The sequence below is a fragment of the Zingiber officinale genome, chromosome 8B (assembly GCF_018446385.1).
Source record: "Zingiber officinale cultivar Zhangliang chromosome 8B, Zo_v1.1, whole genome shotgun sequence".
Classification (NCBI taxonomy): Eukaryota; Viridiplantae; Streptophyta; class Magnoliopsida; order Zingiberales; family Zingiberaceae; genus Zingiber; species Zingiber officinale.
This window is the reverse complement of record NC_056001.1, coordinates 25823284-25840805: the sequence shown is the minus strand read 5'-3', so window position 1 is coordinate 25840805 and position 17522 is coordinate 25823284. Positions and strand designations below refer to the sequence as shown.

Sequence of the window (17522 nt, the reverse complement as noted above, 5' to 3'; positions counted from 1 at the left end):
ATTGTCAATATATTATCATCATAATATCATTAGAAGCATTGTTAATATATTATGATTTTCTTGGTATATACAGTGGAAAGCTATTAAATTAGTTGATTCCTATATAAATACCAAAAATAATCTTCTAAATCCTATTAATTCACGCATGAATATTAAAAAAAATAAAACTCATGAAGACAATAACTAACTTCGTAAGATCAATTTTGTTTATTACTACCTGAAGTAACAAATAACTATTTATTCTATTTAAATGACCGTCTAAATTCTATTAATTCTATAAATCATTAGGAGTTAAACAAGTCAATGTTTAAGAAAGAAACGACATGGACACAAATTTTTATTAATCAATAACTTCTTTTACATCAACCCAAATAAATCGTAAGACATAACGAAAAGAAATCCAAATAGAAAAACAAAAAAAAATTAACAGATTCAAAATTTAAAAATATCCTAAACAAACTAAAATATATAAAAATACATATAAATTATCAAAAATATTCTAAATATCAAAAATACCTTAATTATAAAAAAACTAAAAGATATTCAGATTCGCCCAGAAGAATTAATATATACAAACATATATAAACATTCCATTGAATATTAGAACCTTAAATTGATAATCCAAGAAAACATAACTTAATCTCACATTACACAATCCATTTAGGCGGTCAAATCACCTTTGCTGGCAGGTTAGAACACTTTGAGTTTACATATGGGGCAAGTAGACTCGGACAAGAAAACCATAGTGTAAAAAGTACCAGAGCAACAAAGAATGTCCAGCAATTTTGTCTACAAAATCATCTAAGTCTGGCCTCAGTCCGCCTATCTTCCAAACCCACTTAAAAATATCTACTTGATTTCCTTGTAAATATCCAAGGATATGAGTGGGCTTGAATTTTGTAAACAAAGATAAGACACTAAATATTATTAAGTTGAGATGTAGAAGCTACTTGTGTGGTCCCAAAACAAGCAATTCAGCCTCAAGATATCTATACAGGAACAGATGGGGGCACTGATTCAGGCAAGCCGCTCCCACCATTCAGGACGGCCACATTGCCATCAGAGTCGACATCCATAATAGCTGAGTCTCCCTCCTTGATCTCCCCACCCAGCATTTTCTCAGCCAAGCTATCCTCGAGGAGCCTCATTATAGCTCTTCTCAGCGGCCTAGCTCCGTAACTTGGGTTGTAACCTTCATCCACCACCCTTTCCTTGAATCTCTCTGTCACTTGTAGTTCTATATCCTTGGCTTTCAGCCTGTCAAAGACTTCCTTGAGCATTATATCAGCAATCTCCTTGACCTCCAGTTTGGTTAGCTGTCTGAAGACTATCATTTCATCAAGCCGATTGAGAAATTCTGGGCGGAAGTATTGCTTTAACTCTTCTGTGACAAGGCTTTTTATTCGGCTGTAACTGCTGTCCTTTTCATCATAGTCAAGGTCGAATCCAATCCTACGTCCTCCCTTCTCAATCACACTGCTTCCAATATTGGAGGTCATAATTAAGAGGGTGTTCTTAAAGTCCACCGTCCGCCCCTTACTGTCTGTCAACCTCCCATCTTCCAGAATCTGGAGCATCATGTTGAAGACGTCAGGGTGAGCTTTTTCTATCTCATCAAATAGGACAACAGTGGAGGGGCGACGGCGAACTGCTTCGGTGAGCTGACCACCCTCAGTGTAACCAACATAACCAGGGGGTGAGCCAATGAGCTTTGAGACAGTATGCCTCTCCATGAACTCACTCATGTCAAGCCGGATCATGGCATCCTCAGATCCAAAATAATAAGAAGCTAGGGCCTTTGCCAATTCTGATTTACCAACTCCAGTTGGACCAGAAAATATGAAACTGGCAATTGGGCGATTGGGATTCTTAAGACCCACACGAGCCCTACGAATGGCACGGCTTATGGCTTTGACAGCTTCATCCTGGCCAATAACACGTGTATGGAGAGTTTCTTCCATCTTGAGAAGGCGGTCACTCTCATCACTTGAGACTTTCTCCACAGGAATTCCAGTCCATGAAGACACAATGTGTTGGATGTCTGATTCTGTTACAATAGGACCAGCATCACCAGCCTCACTCTCTGCTTTGCTTATTTCTTTGCCTTTGTCAATCAGAGCTGAAATCTGGGCCTTCAACTCCATCTCTCTGTCACGCAGTTCTCCTGCCTGAAAAAACACAAAGTGTAGGAATATAAAGGCAATTTAGGTTCAGAAATACATGATTAGCTTACAGGTTCACAATAAAACAACAGATAATTAAAATTAATAAAATAAAATAAAGCAAGCAATTTGGTGAGAATGCATAACTATGTATCCGATGTTATTTGTTATTCTGTGCTAGAGATCATTCATGGATGATATATGCTTATAACATAACAACCAGGTCATCAAACTGGTATTTTTCTATGCAACATAGTTAACTTTCAACACCTCGGGCAATATCCAGGAAATGGTACCTTTTCGAAATCTTGGCCACGGACTGCTTCATTCTTTTCTTTAGTGATCTGCCTAAGTTCTTTATCTAGTTCCTTGGCCTCCTCTGGAAGCTGTAAAAAAAAAAAAAGTCGATTGCTTACCTATATATATAGAGAGAGAGAGAGAAATGGATATGACAGGGCAAACCATGCTAGATAATGTAATAGCTTACCTGTGCATGGCAAAGCCTAACACGAGATCCAGCTTCATCAATCAAGTCGATTGCTTTATCAGGAAGGAAACGATCACTAAATACGAAGCAGAATGCATAAGAAATAAAGAGAAATAAGAATAACTGTAACAATCACTAATAGTGTGACATAAAGAATCACTTGGAAATAATAATGTTTTTACTTCTCAGAGCCATTCATTTGGTAAAAACAAGAGGATGATAATCAAAATACTTGGCAGAATACAGAGATAACAAGATAAAGAACAACCAAAAGTTTGACAGACAATATGAAAATAGCATAGTTAAACAAAAAGAGATCTTGAATGATGTTCCAAACACAGTATGAACAGCATAGAAGATGGCTAATTTCCAGGAGCGGAACAAGGCAGAGGAAGGTTATTAGAGGGAGTTGTTGGGCAGAGCACATTAAACATGGCCCTAACTCGGAAGCATTGTCTAGAACAAGACAGTAAGGTTCATTGCAATACCAAGTGTTCTGAATGGTAAATAACCACATCAAGTTACATGGTGCAAACTCTTCCTAAAGATGCAAATTCTACAATAGTTTACAATTACTTAAATTAAATCACTCCAAAGGGCAAAAAAACACAGCAATAATTGACCAAATGATCATAGGTAAACAGCATTTTACCCATTTAACAATCAGAGAGGAACAATAAAAAAAACATAGAAAACTGCAAAGTTTTGTGTAGGTCAGCTTCCAATAAACAGAATCAGGGAGTAGTATAATGTGCAGCATCTACAATAAAAAGGGTGGTATTAAAATACGATTCACAAACCTAATGTACTGATGGGACAACTCAGCAGCAGCAACTAAAGCCTCATCGGAATAATGAAGTTTGTGATGAATCTCGTATCTTTCGCGAAGTCCTCTAAGTATCTGTATTGTTTCATCCACTGTTGGTTCTGGAACTTTGACAGGCTGAAATCGTCTTTCCAAAGCAGGATCCTTCTCTATATGTTTTCTGTATTCATCAAGCGTTGTGGCTCCAATGCACTGAAACAAAGTTGATACTGAATTACAATAGAAAGTACAAGTTACATAACAGATTGGGGAATACAGACATACCTGCAATTCACCTCTTGCAAGAGCTGGTTTTAAGATATTAGCAGCATCTATGGCACCCTCTGCTGCTCCTGCTCCAATTAATGTGTGCACCTCGTCGATAAATAGTATGATTTCATCACTCTGTTTAATTTCTTCCATCAACTTCTTTAACCTTTCTTCAAATTCTCCACGATATTTCGTACCAGCAACAAGAAGCCCCATATCAAGTGTAATCACCTAGATTACAAAATTGAAAGTAAATTATATGTGATACATTTATATGTGCAGAATGATAGAAAGTGGTGATCCAATAGCTGTCTAGAAGTACTTCTGGGCTGTTCAATGATTTCAACCTCTTATGAAAATATAAAAATGAAGTAATGAGTAAGTAAGACACCTGTTTTCCTTCAATTGTTTCTGGAACATCTCCATTGGCAATGCGCTGAGCAAGTCCTTCTGCAATGGCTGTCTTTCCAACACCAGGCTCCCCAATTAGGCAGGGATTATTCTTTGTACGCCTACCCAGAATTTGTGTGACTCGCTCTATTTGATCTTTCCTCCCAACAACAGGATCTAACTTTCCCTGAAGAGTTACCAAGTAGCTCAGATGTTCCATGTTGATGGTAATAATTAGCAAGCGCATTAATAAGTTGATGATCCAAGATTACCTCCTCTGCCAACTTTGTCAAATTAGTTCCATACTCCTCAAGTGTGGGCATCTTATTGCCACTGCTTCCTCCACCTACCCCAGCACCAACAGCTTCAGTGCTTTCTCCAACCATTCGAATAACCTATTCAATAATAAAGCTCAAAATTGCTTCAATACTAATCTTGCATTAATTCAAAACCAACTTAAATAATAAGTTACCTGGGTACGTATGTTACTTGGATCGGCTCCAAGACTCTCGAGCACACGAGCAGCTACACCTTCACCCTCACGAAGGAGCCCAAGAAGCAGGTGCTCAGACCCAATATAGTTATGACCTGCAATTCAACAACATGGATCATTTACTTCAACTTAAACAAAAAGGACAAAAAAAGAAGGAAAAAGTCAAAGAAACAAGAGAAGGTCAAAGAACATGAACTCATGCATTCTTCAGGGTGATAAATAGGAAAAAAAACAAAGCATTTAGAACCAATAATAAACTATGCAATATTATGACCTGATGGAAATGGCAATCATGGCAAAAAGAAAAACTTGGGAATAAACCAGAGATTTTAATGCTTCGATAGTTGTACAGGTAGTATGGTATATATGGAAGGTCTTGATATGTTAAATGACTGAAATACTCAATATTGCATAAACAAATACTAAAACAACAACAAAGAGAATACCATTAGTGGTCCAATGTGTAAGATGTCATTTATGTTCAACAAAAATTATGAATGACCAACATCTAGGTCATTACAAATATGGTTCAGTGCAAATGAGATATTAATACATCCTGGGATAAAGTGATCCAGAAAAATAGAATGCTTCTATCTAGTTAGCTCTTTGCTGATTTGAAGTAGGTGGCATTGTCATATTCTACTTTCGGTCACGCTAGCAGTATAATGCTGCATTCTATTCACTTCAGAAATCACATTATTAGAATATCAGAAGCTGCATGAAACAAAAGAAGCCCAAATGTATTGAACAAGTGATTGAAACATGAAATGGAAAGTAGATGAATGTACTAGCAGACGGTGAAATTAGCATATTTTTTTACAAAAAAAAATGTGGCCAAATTTGAGTAAAACAAGTTCCAGATAGCTGAAATTGGCATTTTTTTTAAATAGATGTAGATAAATCTGAGGAAAACAAATTCTGAATTAAGCTCTATAACAAAGCTCTATAACTGAAAATTTCAAACATACCAAGTTGACGGGCTTCCTCTAAAGAGAGTTCTAATACACGTTTTGCACGAGGTGTAAAAGGTATCTCAACAGCAACAAAGCCACTTCCTCTTCCAATAATCTTTTCCACTTCCACCCTGGCATCTTTAAGATTAATCCCCATTGATTTTAAAACTTTTGCAGCAATTCCTGTCCCTTCACCAATAAGGCCCAACAATATTTGTTCTGTCCCAACAAAATTGTGGCCTAACCGTCTTGCCTCTTCTTGAGCAAGCATTATTACTTTAATTGCCTTCTCTGTAAAACGCTCAAACATAGCCTTAGCAGCTCCTCCACTGGCTTTCCTCTGGGGATAAGATATATATCTTGAAACCATCGAACAGAAATCATGTTTATATCTTGACGAGGAGCCAAGGGTATCTATTCTTCTCAAGCCTGCAAAGCCTTGCAATTGAAGTACAGGTCTTCTCTGATAACACATCATTTGGACACTCCTTTTAGCATTTCCAGAGCCTAGAAGCTGAGTTTGACCCTTGTTCACTGCAACAGCTGGAAGAATTGCTGATTGAAACAAAGAACCAGCCATCTCTCCTGAGAAGAAAAAAATACCCTTGGATCCTCTACCTACAGGCAGTAACAATGTCAAACACATGTATTAGGACACATCATATCCAGAGATTGACGATTCAGATAGCATGCCACAAAAACTAGGTAGTATAGAATCCTAGGCATTCAAGATTGAAATCCATATGTAAGAGAAAATCTGAACTATCAAATAGATCAATTGGATGATCATAATTTTGCAAGTAAGACGTAGCATGGTGACACGATGAGGGCACAGTTGACTTGGACAAGACTTTTAACAAAAGAACAGATATGTGTATAAGAAAAAAAAAAATATTATCTGTAGTTTGATCTTATATGCAAACTATGTGATACATGGAAGATAAAAAAAACAACATGATAGTCTTATTTCAAATTGTTGAAAATAGTGACTTTGTCATTCTTTATGGTGGGTTTCGTCCTGCATTAGTACTTCTAAGTATATGATTTTATCTTGAGTTTGTATATATTCATGTAATGGTTTTCTTGTCAAGGCAATGCAATATTTCCTTCTCCAAACTTTATATGGTAGTAAAGCCCCCTTCCAACTTTAGGATTTTCTTCAACAATACTCCCCATAGGAGGAGGCCAACGATTTCAATGGCCTATGCCAGATTCCCCTGGTCTGTGCCCACATTCCATCTTTGTCCATGGCATCAAAGATCTTTCTTGTGGTGATTTGCCTCAAGTATGTTGCAATCTTTTCGCCGCTATTATTCTCTAAAGCAAGGTCGTAGAGGTAACCTCCTTCAAACAACTAAGCCCTTATTGACACCTTTATATAATTAAGTTGCACCAGTCCTCCAAGAGCACCTCGCTGGTCTTGCAACATCCCAGATAAGTCCTGTCTTGCAACCGATGACATTGTCTTATGATGTGAGACCTCCTCTATGTGGAGAATCCCTTCTTTGTGTGCTCTTCTCCAAATGAAGAACTATAACTGACCAGCTCTGCAAGAGGACATCATCCCCACAACCACACACTCCTCTTGTGGCTCCTCTTTCCCTGAATGTGAGTCAACACTAATTTGAAGCATCTGAATTTGAAATCTTCCAACGACAATCCCTTCTTCAATGGATCCAATCTATATGCAGCCATTGGGAGGAATGTTTCACTTGTGGTGTCCACCTCCAACTCCCCATAGGAGACCATGAATGAAGGATCTACAAACGCCCAGCACTGCCAACAACTTGTTGACGACCTTAACCTTCACATCCTCTTCTTACAACAGATTCACTAACTCTACCCTTTGAATGGGATGCTTCTGACAGCAAATAACAGTTTTAGGGTAGAATCCCATTTAAGCTTTTGAACCAGATTTATTATTATTCCACTTCTCATAAGCCACTTCTACTTTCAAGATTTGACTCTTCCTCTAGCTTCTTTTGTAGGCATCTATTTGTTGTTGTTGCTGCTTCTTCTACATCTTTCCTTTTCAAAGATCAGCACTATCTTATATGTGTGTTGCATATTTGCTGCCTAAAAGCCTATGTAGACCTGAACATAAAACAAAATGCTCAATTTGCCAAATCTAGCAAGGCTCAACTATGCTATCCATCTTTCACCTAGAATCCTCAGTGATTTTTTCGTTGTAAGGCCCACATCTAGGATAAGCTCATTCTAGAGACTTTTTTTTTACAATATCAAATCATTTTAGCACCATTCTTCATTTCCTTATTCTCACTTTTTTTGAACAGAATTAAAGTCAAAGAGAATTTCGAATGTGTTCTTCATCGCCTATTTTCAGAACTTTTTCGATCAAAGGTCATAGGGATAATTGGTTGCATGTTTTTTTTAACTAATAAAATATTGTTTCGTCTGAGCCAATTATATTTTCACTTTATGATGGTCATATCTTGGCCTACATTTCAAATTCATATCACAAGCTTATGGCGAATCAGTCATGGCCGATCCAAAGCCCGGATAAAGGAGGAGAGTTCCATTAGATTGTCAACCAGCGTTAACACTATGGTAAATGTTCAATAAATAGATCCATTAAACTATTGTGTTAATGATAAGTTGTTCCCCGGAAAGAAAACATTGCAGAGTCCGACTGTAACATCTCGACAAGGATCGCTACATCTCCAAAACTCAGGTATAGTGCTAAATGTGTAAAAGTTCATGTTGCATGGTCCGACTGTAACGTATCGGCAAGAACCGCTACATCTCCATGAGAATTTGAATGTAATGTTAAATAGGCAAGAGTTCTCACACGTTGGATAAAAATAAATATGATAGAAAAACTAATAGTCTCATATTTGGAAAATGAAATATAGAAACCCTCACCGGTAAATCAATGGAGGTAGTAGATACGATGATTAGGAGAAGAATTAATGTTTTGTATGTACAAGAGACAAAATGGGTAGGCAAAAAGGCAAAGATGATAAAGAACTCAGGTTTTAAATTATAGTACACAGGAAAAAGTAAAGCAAGAAATAGAATGGGTATTATAGTAGATAGTTCGTTAAAGAATGAAGAACCCTTGAGATAATAGTGGCGAAAGAAACTATGAACATAATTAACGTATATGCACCGTAAATAGGATTAGATGAAGTTACCAAATCAAGGTCTTAAGACGACTTAGATGAAGTATTATAGAATATTCCACCAAATGAAATGATTTTAATATAAGGTGATCTACATGAGTATGTCAAAGTGAAAAATGAGGAATATAAAAGGATATATGGTGGTTATGGGTTTGAAATGAGAAATGAAGTGAAAACTATATTAGATTTTGCGATAACATGACTTTATACTAGCTAATACAATTTTTAAGAAAAGAGAAGAACGCTTAGTCACGTTCAAAAATGGGAATAATAAATCGTAAATTGACTTTCTTATAGTTAGAAAGAAGGATAAAAGATTTGTAAAAATTACAGGGTCATCCTTGGAGAAAGCTTAACTACCCAACATAAGTTAGTAGTATTAGATATACGCCTCAAGCATAATATCAATAAAAAGAAAATATATATACTCCTCCTAAAATTAAGTGGTGGAAGTTAAAGGATGAGATTGCAAAATATATTTAAGAAGAAAGTAAAAGTACAAGTATTAGATGAAATATATGATGACTCTAATACGACATAGGATAAAATAACATCAAAGTTAAAATAATAGCTAAGAGTGTACTCAATAAGTCTAAGGGGCATGCACCACGAAAAAGGAATCTTTGTGGTGGAATAAGAAAGAGAAAGTGAATGAAAAACGAACAACTTATAAGAAATTATATATATATATAAATAAAAGAACAAGAAAAATTTAGAAAAAATACAATCGTCGAGAAAGAGGCTAAGAAAGTAATAAATGAAGCAAAGAATAAAACTTTTGAATGATTATATCAAAAATTGGATACAAAAGCATGGGAAAGAGACATTTAGACAATAATTAATGTGAAAGAAAGGAAGATGAGAGATCTTATCTAAATAAAATATATTAAAAATAAATGTAATAGATACTAGTAAACGTTGGAGAAATAAAAGAGCAGTGGAAGAAATATTTTCATTAACTTTTTAATGAAAGTTTAGGTAACCAACCTAACTTAGGTAATTTAAATAGATCAAATGAGTATAAAAATTTAAATTTTTATCGTAGAATTCAAATATCAGAAGTAGAACAAGTTTTAAATGGAATGCACAATAGAAAAATCCTTGGACCAAATGATATTCCGATAGAAATATAGAAGTGTCTAAAAAAACAAGGTATTGAATGACTTACAAAATTATTTAACATGATATTGAAAATAAAAAAAAATATCTAATGGAGGATAAGTACTCTAGTTTCCTAATATAAGAATAAGAGACACGTGCAAAATTGTGCAAACAATTGGGGTATTAAACTAATGAGTCATACCATAAAACTTTGAAAAAAAATAATAGAAAAAAGATTAAAGAAGGAGACTACGGTGACCGAAAATCAATTTGGGTTCAGGTCGACAATAGAAGTTATACATCTTATACAACTAATTGAAAAATATCGAGAGCAAAAATAAGATATATTGATTGACTTAAAAAATACTTATAACATAATTCTAAGAGAAATTATATGGAGAATTGTAAAAAAGCGAGGTATTTGCATCACATATATTGAATTAATTAAGGATATATACAAGGATGTAACGACCAAAGTAAAGACTAAGGATCAACTCTAAATCACTATCTTTTTATATTAATTATGGACAAACTCATTACACACATTCAAAACATACTGTGATACATGTTGTTTACAGATGATATTATTTTGGTAGATGAAATATATGAAGAAGTAAATGGTAAACTAGAATTTTAGCGGGAAACACTAAAAGGGAAAGATTTTAGGTTTAGTAGAATAAAGACAGAATATATGAAATTTAAGTTTAGCAATATTAAACGTAATAAGATAATTGTTAAGATAAGAGATGATGAGTTGCTCGAACCCGAGAGCTTTAAATATAGGATAATTTTTGCAAAATGATGGAGGAATTGAGAGAGATGTCTTACATAGAATACAAGTAGGATGATTAAAATAAAGGAGTGCATTAGGTATTTTATGTGACCGTAAAGTACCTCTAAAACTTAAAGGAAAGTTTTACGAAATCGTAGTTAGACCTGTTATATTATATCGAGCTGAATGTTAGGTTATGACTCGAGCACATCAGCAAAAAATGAGAGTTGCAGAGATGAGGATGTTAAGGTGAATGTGTGGGCATATGAGGATAGACAGAATAAGAAATGAGAGCATTAGAGAGAAAGTCGGAGTTGCATTTATTGAGGGAAAACTCCAAAAAAACTCCAAGAGACACTTTTAAGATGGTACGGGCATGCACTTAGATGACCAATAAATGCTCCATTAGACAATGTGTAACTATGACAAACACATATATCAAACAAGAAAGAGGAAAACCAAAAAGACTTGATTAACAACAATAACAAACACACATATCAAACAAGGAAGAGGAAGACCAAAAAAATTTGATTAGCAACAATAAAACAAAATAAAATATATTTAAGTATAGATGATGATATAGTAGGAGATAGAACTCAATGTTGTAAAAGGATTCATATAGCCGACCCCACCTAATGGTATAAGGCTTAGTGGTGGTTGTTGTATCACAAGTTAGATATAGAAAGTATTTGTGCACCAGTTTAAGGAGTGCTGAAGGTATTGGATTAATTAGTTGTAATGTGTAATTTCTTCAGAGCTGTTATGATCAAATATAGGTATAAGAGCGTACACAGTTTTTTCCATAATGTTAGTCAGACATAAATACGTTAATGAGGAACCAAGATTGCAAGCGATAGTTCACTGTACCATCTTATATAACCTTTTGCCAACTTATACTTAATATCAGACCGCACCATTTAGCAGAGACAACAATGAAAGAATAAACCCAGAACTATCAAGCAACTGCGGAGGTGGTATTCGCAGCGCTAGGTAGGTATACTCAAAATCCTATGCATAAAAAAGTTGTTCCTCTTTGAGGCAGGTATCTTAGTCTCTCATATGATATCGAAACACCAAATTCCGAGCCTCCCAATCCAACCAGATACTTGAATTTCAATGCGCATTTTTCTTCTCGTGTGAGCTACATCTTACGAGGCAATACAGAGAATAAATTCTTGCATTCAAAACAAAAACCTGGATATCTAATCCACGGATCTATCAAGGATAATAAAGAACACTCTGCGAATCAAAATGGGATTAAAACCTTAAAATGAATTCAACCGCAAAGCATAGGATACAAACCATTCGATGAACAATTAAAATAAATTAGATCAGTAAGAACGACACAATAGATCTACCTGCGAATCGTAGGAGAGGGAGAGAGGAGGCGGCGGCGTAGGAGGAGGAGGAGGAGGAGGAGGCGCGATAAATAGAAATGGAGAGCAGGTGGACTAAGACCTACTGCATACGGCATTGGCAATTCGTTTTCCTACTTAAGATTTCATACCCGATTTGCACCTTCCCGGTAATTCGTTAATAAACGAACCCAGCGCTCTTTACGGTATCAATACATGCTTCTTGATTCGTCCGGAACACGAAACCCACCGGAGGTAGAATACATTACTGAGTTTGGTGTCCTCGAGATTCGCTCCAGAGAGTTTAACGGTGGAGATCCTCGCTAATAAAGCTGTTGGGCTCAAAGTTCGGCCTGGACGAGCTCAATGTTTGGACCGGGTTCTATTCGACTTGGACCAGACATTGAGTGGGCTGCAAAAACATATACGTAAGTAAATATTTTTTAAAAAAACAATTATAGGTAAATAATTTTTTAAAAAAATATATCAAATACTTTTTTAAAAATAGTATTGGTCAATAATTTTAAAATGATAAAATGAATTACATTTCAATGAGTTGTTTTGTTGAAACAATTGGATGGACTAAAATTAACAAAGAATTTTTTTTCAAAAAAATCTTTAGAGTTTTTAGTCTATCCGTGATTTCTTCGATTGTAGGACTTAACCAGGAATATGTTGTGTCACGAGCTGCAAGCCATTGCGTTATAAAAAAAAACGCCAAAGGTTTTTTTAATTGGTATCAATTATTAATCTTATCTTGATTAATTCTAGGATGATGTTCTCGTTGCTACTAAAATAAATTAGATAGCATTTGCAACGAGTAACTAATTAATTTAGTGTTCTTAAGTCAACCATTTATTAAAAAAAAATATCGATTAATTTATTAGAATTGTAACTCAATCTTGAATGTTCGAAAGATTAAGAAAATGCTCGATCCTCACAATTACTAGAGCTGTCAATTTGGATTGGACCCATCGAGTTGGTCTCTCCCACCACATAATTTAAACAGGTTAGATTGAAATTTTATCAACCCAAGTCTGCCGTGAGCCGACCCGGCTAGGCCCACGACCCGCGCGAGTCGGCCCGCTTGGGCTTGGATTGGCCCGCGGGTTTGAAAAACACATGTAAGTTAAGTTTTAAGTCAATTTATTATCTTTCTTTGTTATAATTTTGAAATAAAAATAGTACTTTTCATCCAACATAAGAACTCGTTTGTGTTCATTTATATTTAAAATACATATTTATGTATACATTTAATTGTAGAAAACTTTTTTGAAGTAAAATGTTGAAAATATGAAATATTTTTTAATTTTTTTAAAAAAAAATTGATGGGCCCGCGGGTTGACCCGCCAAACTCGCAACCCGCCTTAGAATAGGTTGGGTTGGAAATTTCCCAACCCGCCAAGTTGGCGGGTTGGTCCGCTCCGCCCCGCCAAATGGTTAGTCCGCCATGAACGACCTGTCCCACCACAGATTGATCCGTCTGACAGCTCTAACAATTACCCCGAGTAGAAGTTTACTACGTGATAAGAGAAATTTCAATTAAAAAAACTTTATTATTGTGTTCACTCTTTTTCTCTTAACTCGGACGTGACACTGCTCGTGCCCGATCAAGATCCAACTCGTAGGCGGCACTACTGTCCGCGTTCGGACACGCCCCAGTATGCCCGGAACACTGTCGCTCGCGCACATCAGCCAGGCCCGACCGCTAACGCGCTGTGGCTAGGGTCGGCAGCCTCGTGCGGGTACAGCCGCACGCCTGTAGTAACTGGGTCCGCTGCCTCATGAGGACACAATTGAGGCTAATGATAAAGAATAAAAAAAAAAAACAAAAAGTTAGGAACGAAATATTTTAGTTTGTCTTTAATTTGTTATTGAAAATTTTAATTTCAATCAGATTAAAAATTAAAGTAAAGTGAAAAAATAATAATCAAAATTTCTAATTAGTCATTATTACGTAACTAATTATAATTGAAATGGGTAGCAAAATAAGGATCCAGTTAAAACTCGATAGCTGCAGATAAAAAAATAATAAAATAAAGAAAAATAGTGACAGAATAGCATTTGCTTGATAAAAAAAATTTAATCGATCTTTATTTACAATCAAATTTTATTTTGTTGTTAATTAGGTTACAAATTAGAATAAAATAAAAAATTAATAATATGTGGTTATTTTTTAATCAACTTTAAAAATTAGTTGTAAAATAACGACTGATTTTAAAAATTGATTGTTAATGATAAAAATTAAATTAAATTAAAATGAAAAAAAAAATAGCATTGGAATTTCTGTATTCCGTCGTTAATTAAGATCAAAATTTTTTGGCTATTACAGTTTTCTAATAGTGTTAACCTAACACGAGTCTTTAGCGAATTAGGGTTATTTAATAACTTTACGGAGATAAGTTGTCCCAGAGCATAGGCCATAGGGGAGTGGTGGTAGAAATAAATTCACGACAAGTCGCACAAAATTACATAAAATATTCGATAGAAAAAATAATAGGATAATATTTTATAGTATTTCTCATTGGATCTTTTATTAATTGAATTTGTTGATTTGGAGTTTTTCTGTTCTCGATGTCCTTTATTTTCTTTATCATCAAAAGGGTTTTTTCTTCTTTTTTTTAAATACTAAAAGGACAATTCATTCTATTCTTCATCCAAAAAAAAACTCTTATTTCAATAATATTATAATAATTATAATCATAGCTACTAAAATATATATAAAATAAAAATTCTCTAATTAAATCAAAATTATTATATATGAAATATTATTATATTTTTTTATTTTATCAAAAAGGATGCCTCGTGTGGGGCCAAATTAATGATATGCCGGTAATTTTACCCCATCACTTCTGCTTACTTATTTCAGTTCAAAGTACAGTGGTGTTGCCGTGCATGCACACCTTTAATTAAGGTCTCCGTGATTTGCATGGCATGAACATTGAAGGAAACATAGGAGCGCCGGGGCAGGCACTCAGCATTGAAGAGAGGGATAGTGTTGTGACTTGTGAGTGAGAGGTGCGCGGTACGAGAACGTTCAGTCGATGCTCATCCTCAACTACAACATCATGTACTAGCTCGATGCATATATGCTGTGGACATATAAAGAGATATATGTAGCATACAGTTTTATTCATGCTTTCTGTGGTAGTTCCATTTGTAGCGCTTTAATTAATCGCTGCATGCTGAAACTATCACTCGTACTCGTCTATTTAATTCCGTAGCTTTAATTTTTTTTTTCCTTTAATTGTAAGTTCTATGCATCTGACACGCAATCTGAAGAGCACAGAGATTAATGCCGAAGAGAACTTCATGCATGCAGCAATCCGGTGGACAAGGACGAACCATTAGTGATGATCAACACTAGTCGAGCAGAGGAAGGAAGAAGAAGTGTGTGTCCGAGATTGTGCGTTGCATGAAGGAAAAGACATTGGAATAGTAGTTAGGTTGGATGGAGGCAGCAGTCACGAGAGTCTTGGGCGCTCTCTCTCCAATTGATTCCCATCCTGCACCATTTGGCAGCCCCCCTTTCTCTCTCATCTTCTCTGCGTTGTCTCTTTGTTTGTCCGACCAGCCATCAATGAGGGAGGCTAATTGGGACCTCTTCTCGTCTCTTCCCTTCGCTTCGCTTCATACGGCCGTTAAAGAACAGCGATCGTCTCTCTCACTTTCACTCAGTGCCGTCGTTCTTGCCTATTTACCAGGGCAGAAGATGATGATGTGAAGCTAGCTCTTGATCCAACCATTTACCGTTTAGGAAATTAAGAGATTGGCAGATGTGGTCCTTATTCATTCATAGACTGTGCTCCCCTTCTTATATAAGTGTTTAATTTATTATAAAGATTCATATTTTAAAATTTTTATTAAAACGTTTAGATTTAAAATTATTTTTTACTGATCTTTCAAACGACAGGCGCTGAAATCATGACTGCTCGTGTCACTGTCAAATCCCAAGAAGGTGAACGTATGATGGTTTCTTATTCCTGTTTATGAAAAGAAGTGAGATGATAATCATAAAGCCTATTGTTTTAGGTCTCATGTGCTTCAATGATTTCCAGAATATATATGCATTTTTTTTTACTTTTGCATTGTATTCTTGTGTGAAATAATATGAATTCAGCTGGGAAATCGACAAGCTAGCTACAAAAGCAATATTATGCAGATTGAGGGAGTGGATGTATGATCAAGCCCTTGAAGTGTAATTGGCCAAGTTTTACTGAGCTAGGTAGCACAGCGTAATGAAAAGGACTTGGCATGGCTGCTTCCTCCTCACTCCATCAATTCGACACGAGCACGCAGCTTTATTTTCCTTGGCATGAATTAATACGACTGACCTCGTTTTGTTGCTATACACATACAACCACATGGAGCATTTGACGTCTCATGCATGCACCAACTTGCAGTAACATTTTTGTTGTTTCCGGAGTCGCAGAGTAAGTTACTGCATGTCCCGTACGCATTGGAAAAGAGAGAGAAGAAAACAGAAGACAAGAAAATAGGATCAAGACGAACCAAACTGTTTGAGAAGTGAGGTTCTTTTTTTCACTTATTTCAAGGGGCTTATTTTATTGGCAGATTTAGTAAAACCGTCATTTTAATTCTTGGCAGTTCCTTGTCGTATGCATTATCATCATCATGTGCTTCACTATGTCGTGTATTTAGTTAATTGTCTTAATCATTGTCGTCAATAGTGACATAGAACTATTTTTTTAGGAGACATCTTAGATTTTAGTAATAATTTCTGAGATTAATATGTTTTGATTGGGAATAAATTATAAAGCAAGCTATATATAATTGGAAAGCTAAGTAATGTAATTTAATTTATGTGATAATTATTTAGTCATTGTATAATCCAATCAAATTTGATTTGATGGAGATTAAAGTAATTTAATTTTAAATTTTAATAATGTAATTTGATTTCGGCTTCCAAGTATGTATTATGAGGAGATTAGTAATATTGACCTAGGCAACCTAGACACCATGTGGAAAGCCCTTGACTTGGTTAAAGTAGACTATACGTGGCACCTTTTCAACTGGGTTAAAAATGATGGGAGTCGGTTGAGTTCAGAATGTTTGCAAGGAATTTGGTAGTATTCAAGGTTGTCTGGTCTACTTAATAAGGGACTCAACATTTCTTAGCGTCACTCGGCCAAGCTTAGAAGTAGACTAGTAGGAAGTATGAGAATTCATCCGAGTTAGAAGGTAGTTTGATCTAGTAGATCATTCAAACTCGATGTTACTTGGGGTCGCTTGGCTGAGCTCAGAAGTAGATTAGTAGGAATTATGAGAATTTATTTATTGGGTTCAATCAAAGTTTCACATTAAAAAAATTTGATAAAGATCATGAGTTTAAAAAGATATAAGATATCTTCATTAGCATGAGATCTTTTGAGAAGAGTCCAAGAATAAAATCATGAGGACTTAGGCCTAAAGTGGATAATATCATGTCATTGTGGACATATATGGTCATCCTTTGCACAACAAATGGTATCAGAGTTATGATCCAGACTAGATACCATGCGGGGTTCCCTTGAACGAAGTTGAGGGTGGGTCCGAGGTAGGTTAGGCAGACTGAATGCTTGTGTGAAGGC

At 35.5% G+C, this 17522-nt stretch overlaps 1 protein-coding gene across 1 annotated transcript; it reads right to left on the bottom strand.

Annotated features, from left to right (window-relative positions):
• Positions 1 to 568: 568 nt before the first annotated feature.
• On the bottom strand, positions 569 to 12058 carry LOC122014613 (chaperone protein ClpC1, chloroplastic-like). Its single transcript, XM_042570940.1, has 10 exons — positions 11935 to 12058; positions 5576 to 6178; positions 4587 to 4702; positions 4387 to 4509; positions 4116 to 4301; positions 3740 to 3955; positions 3450 to 3667; positions 2650 to 2725; positions 2459 to 2548; positions 569 to 2168 (listed from the first exon to the last, which is right to left on the bottom strand). Exons 2-10 carry the CDS (start codon positions 6138 to 6140, stop codon positions 990 to 992), a joined length of 2769 nt encoding a protein of 922 aa, XP_042426874.1. The 5' UTR covers positions 6141 to 6178; positions 11935 to 12058; the 3' UTR covers positions 569 to 989.
• Between the last annotated feature and the right edge of the window lie 5464 nt (positions 12059 to 17522).

What these genes read in the sequence shown, in the direction of transcription:
- LOC122014613 (XM_042570940.1), bottom strand. Translation starts at nt 6,140, where the DNA reads ATGGCTGGTTCTTTGTTTCAATCAGCAATTCTTCCAGCTGTTGCAGTG. An exon ending in CAAGTAACATACGTACCCAG is followed by an intron (nt 4,510 to 4,586) that starts GTAACTTATTAT and finishes ATTATTGAATAG; the next exon opens with GTTATTCGAATGGTTGGAGA. An exon ending in AAACAATTGAAGGAAAACAG is followed by an intron (nt 3,956 to 4,115) that starts GTGTCTTACTTA and finishes TTTGTAATCTAG; the next exon opens with GTGATTACACTTGATATGGG.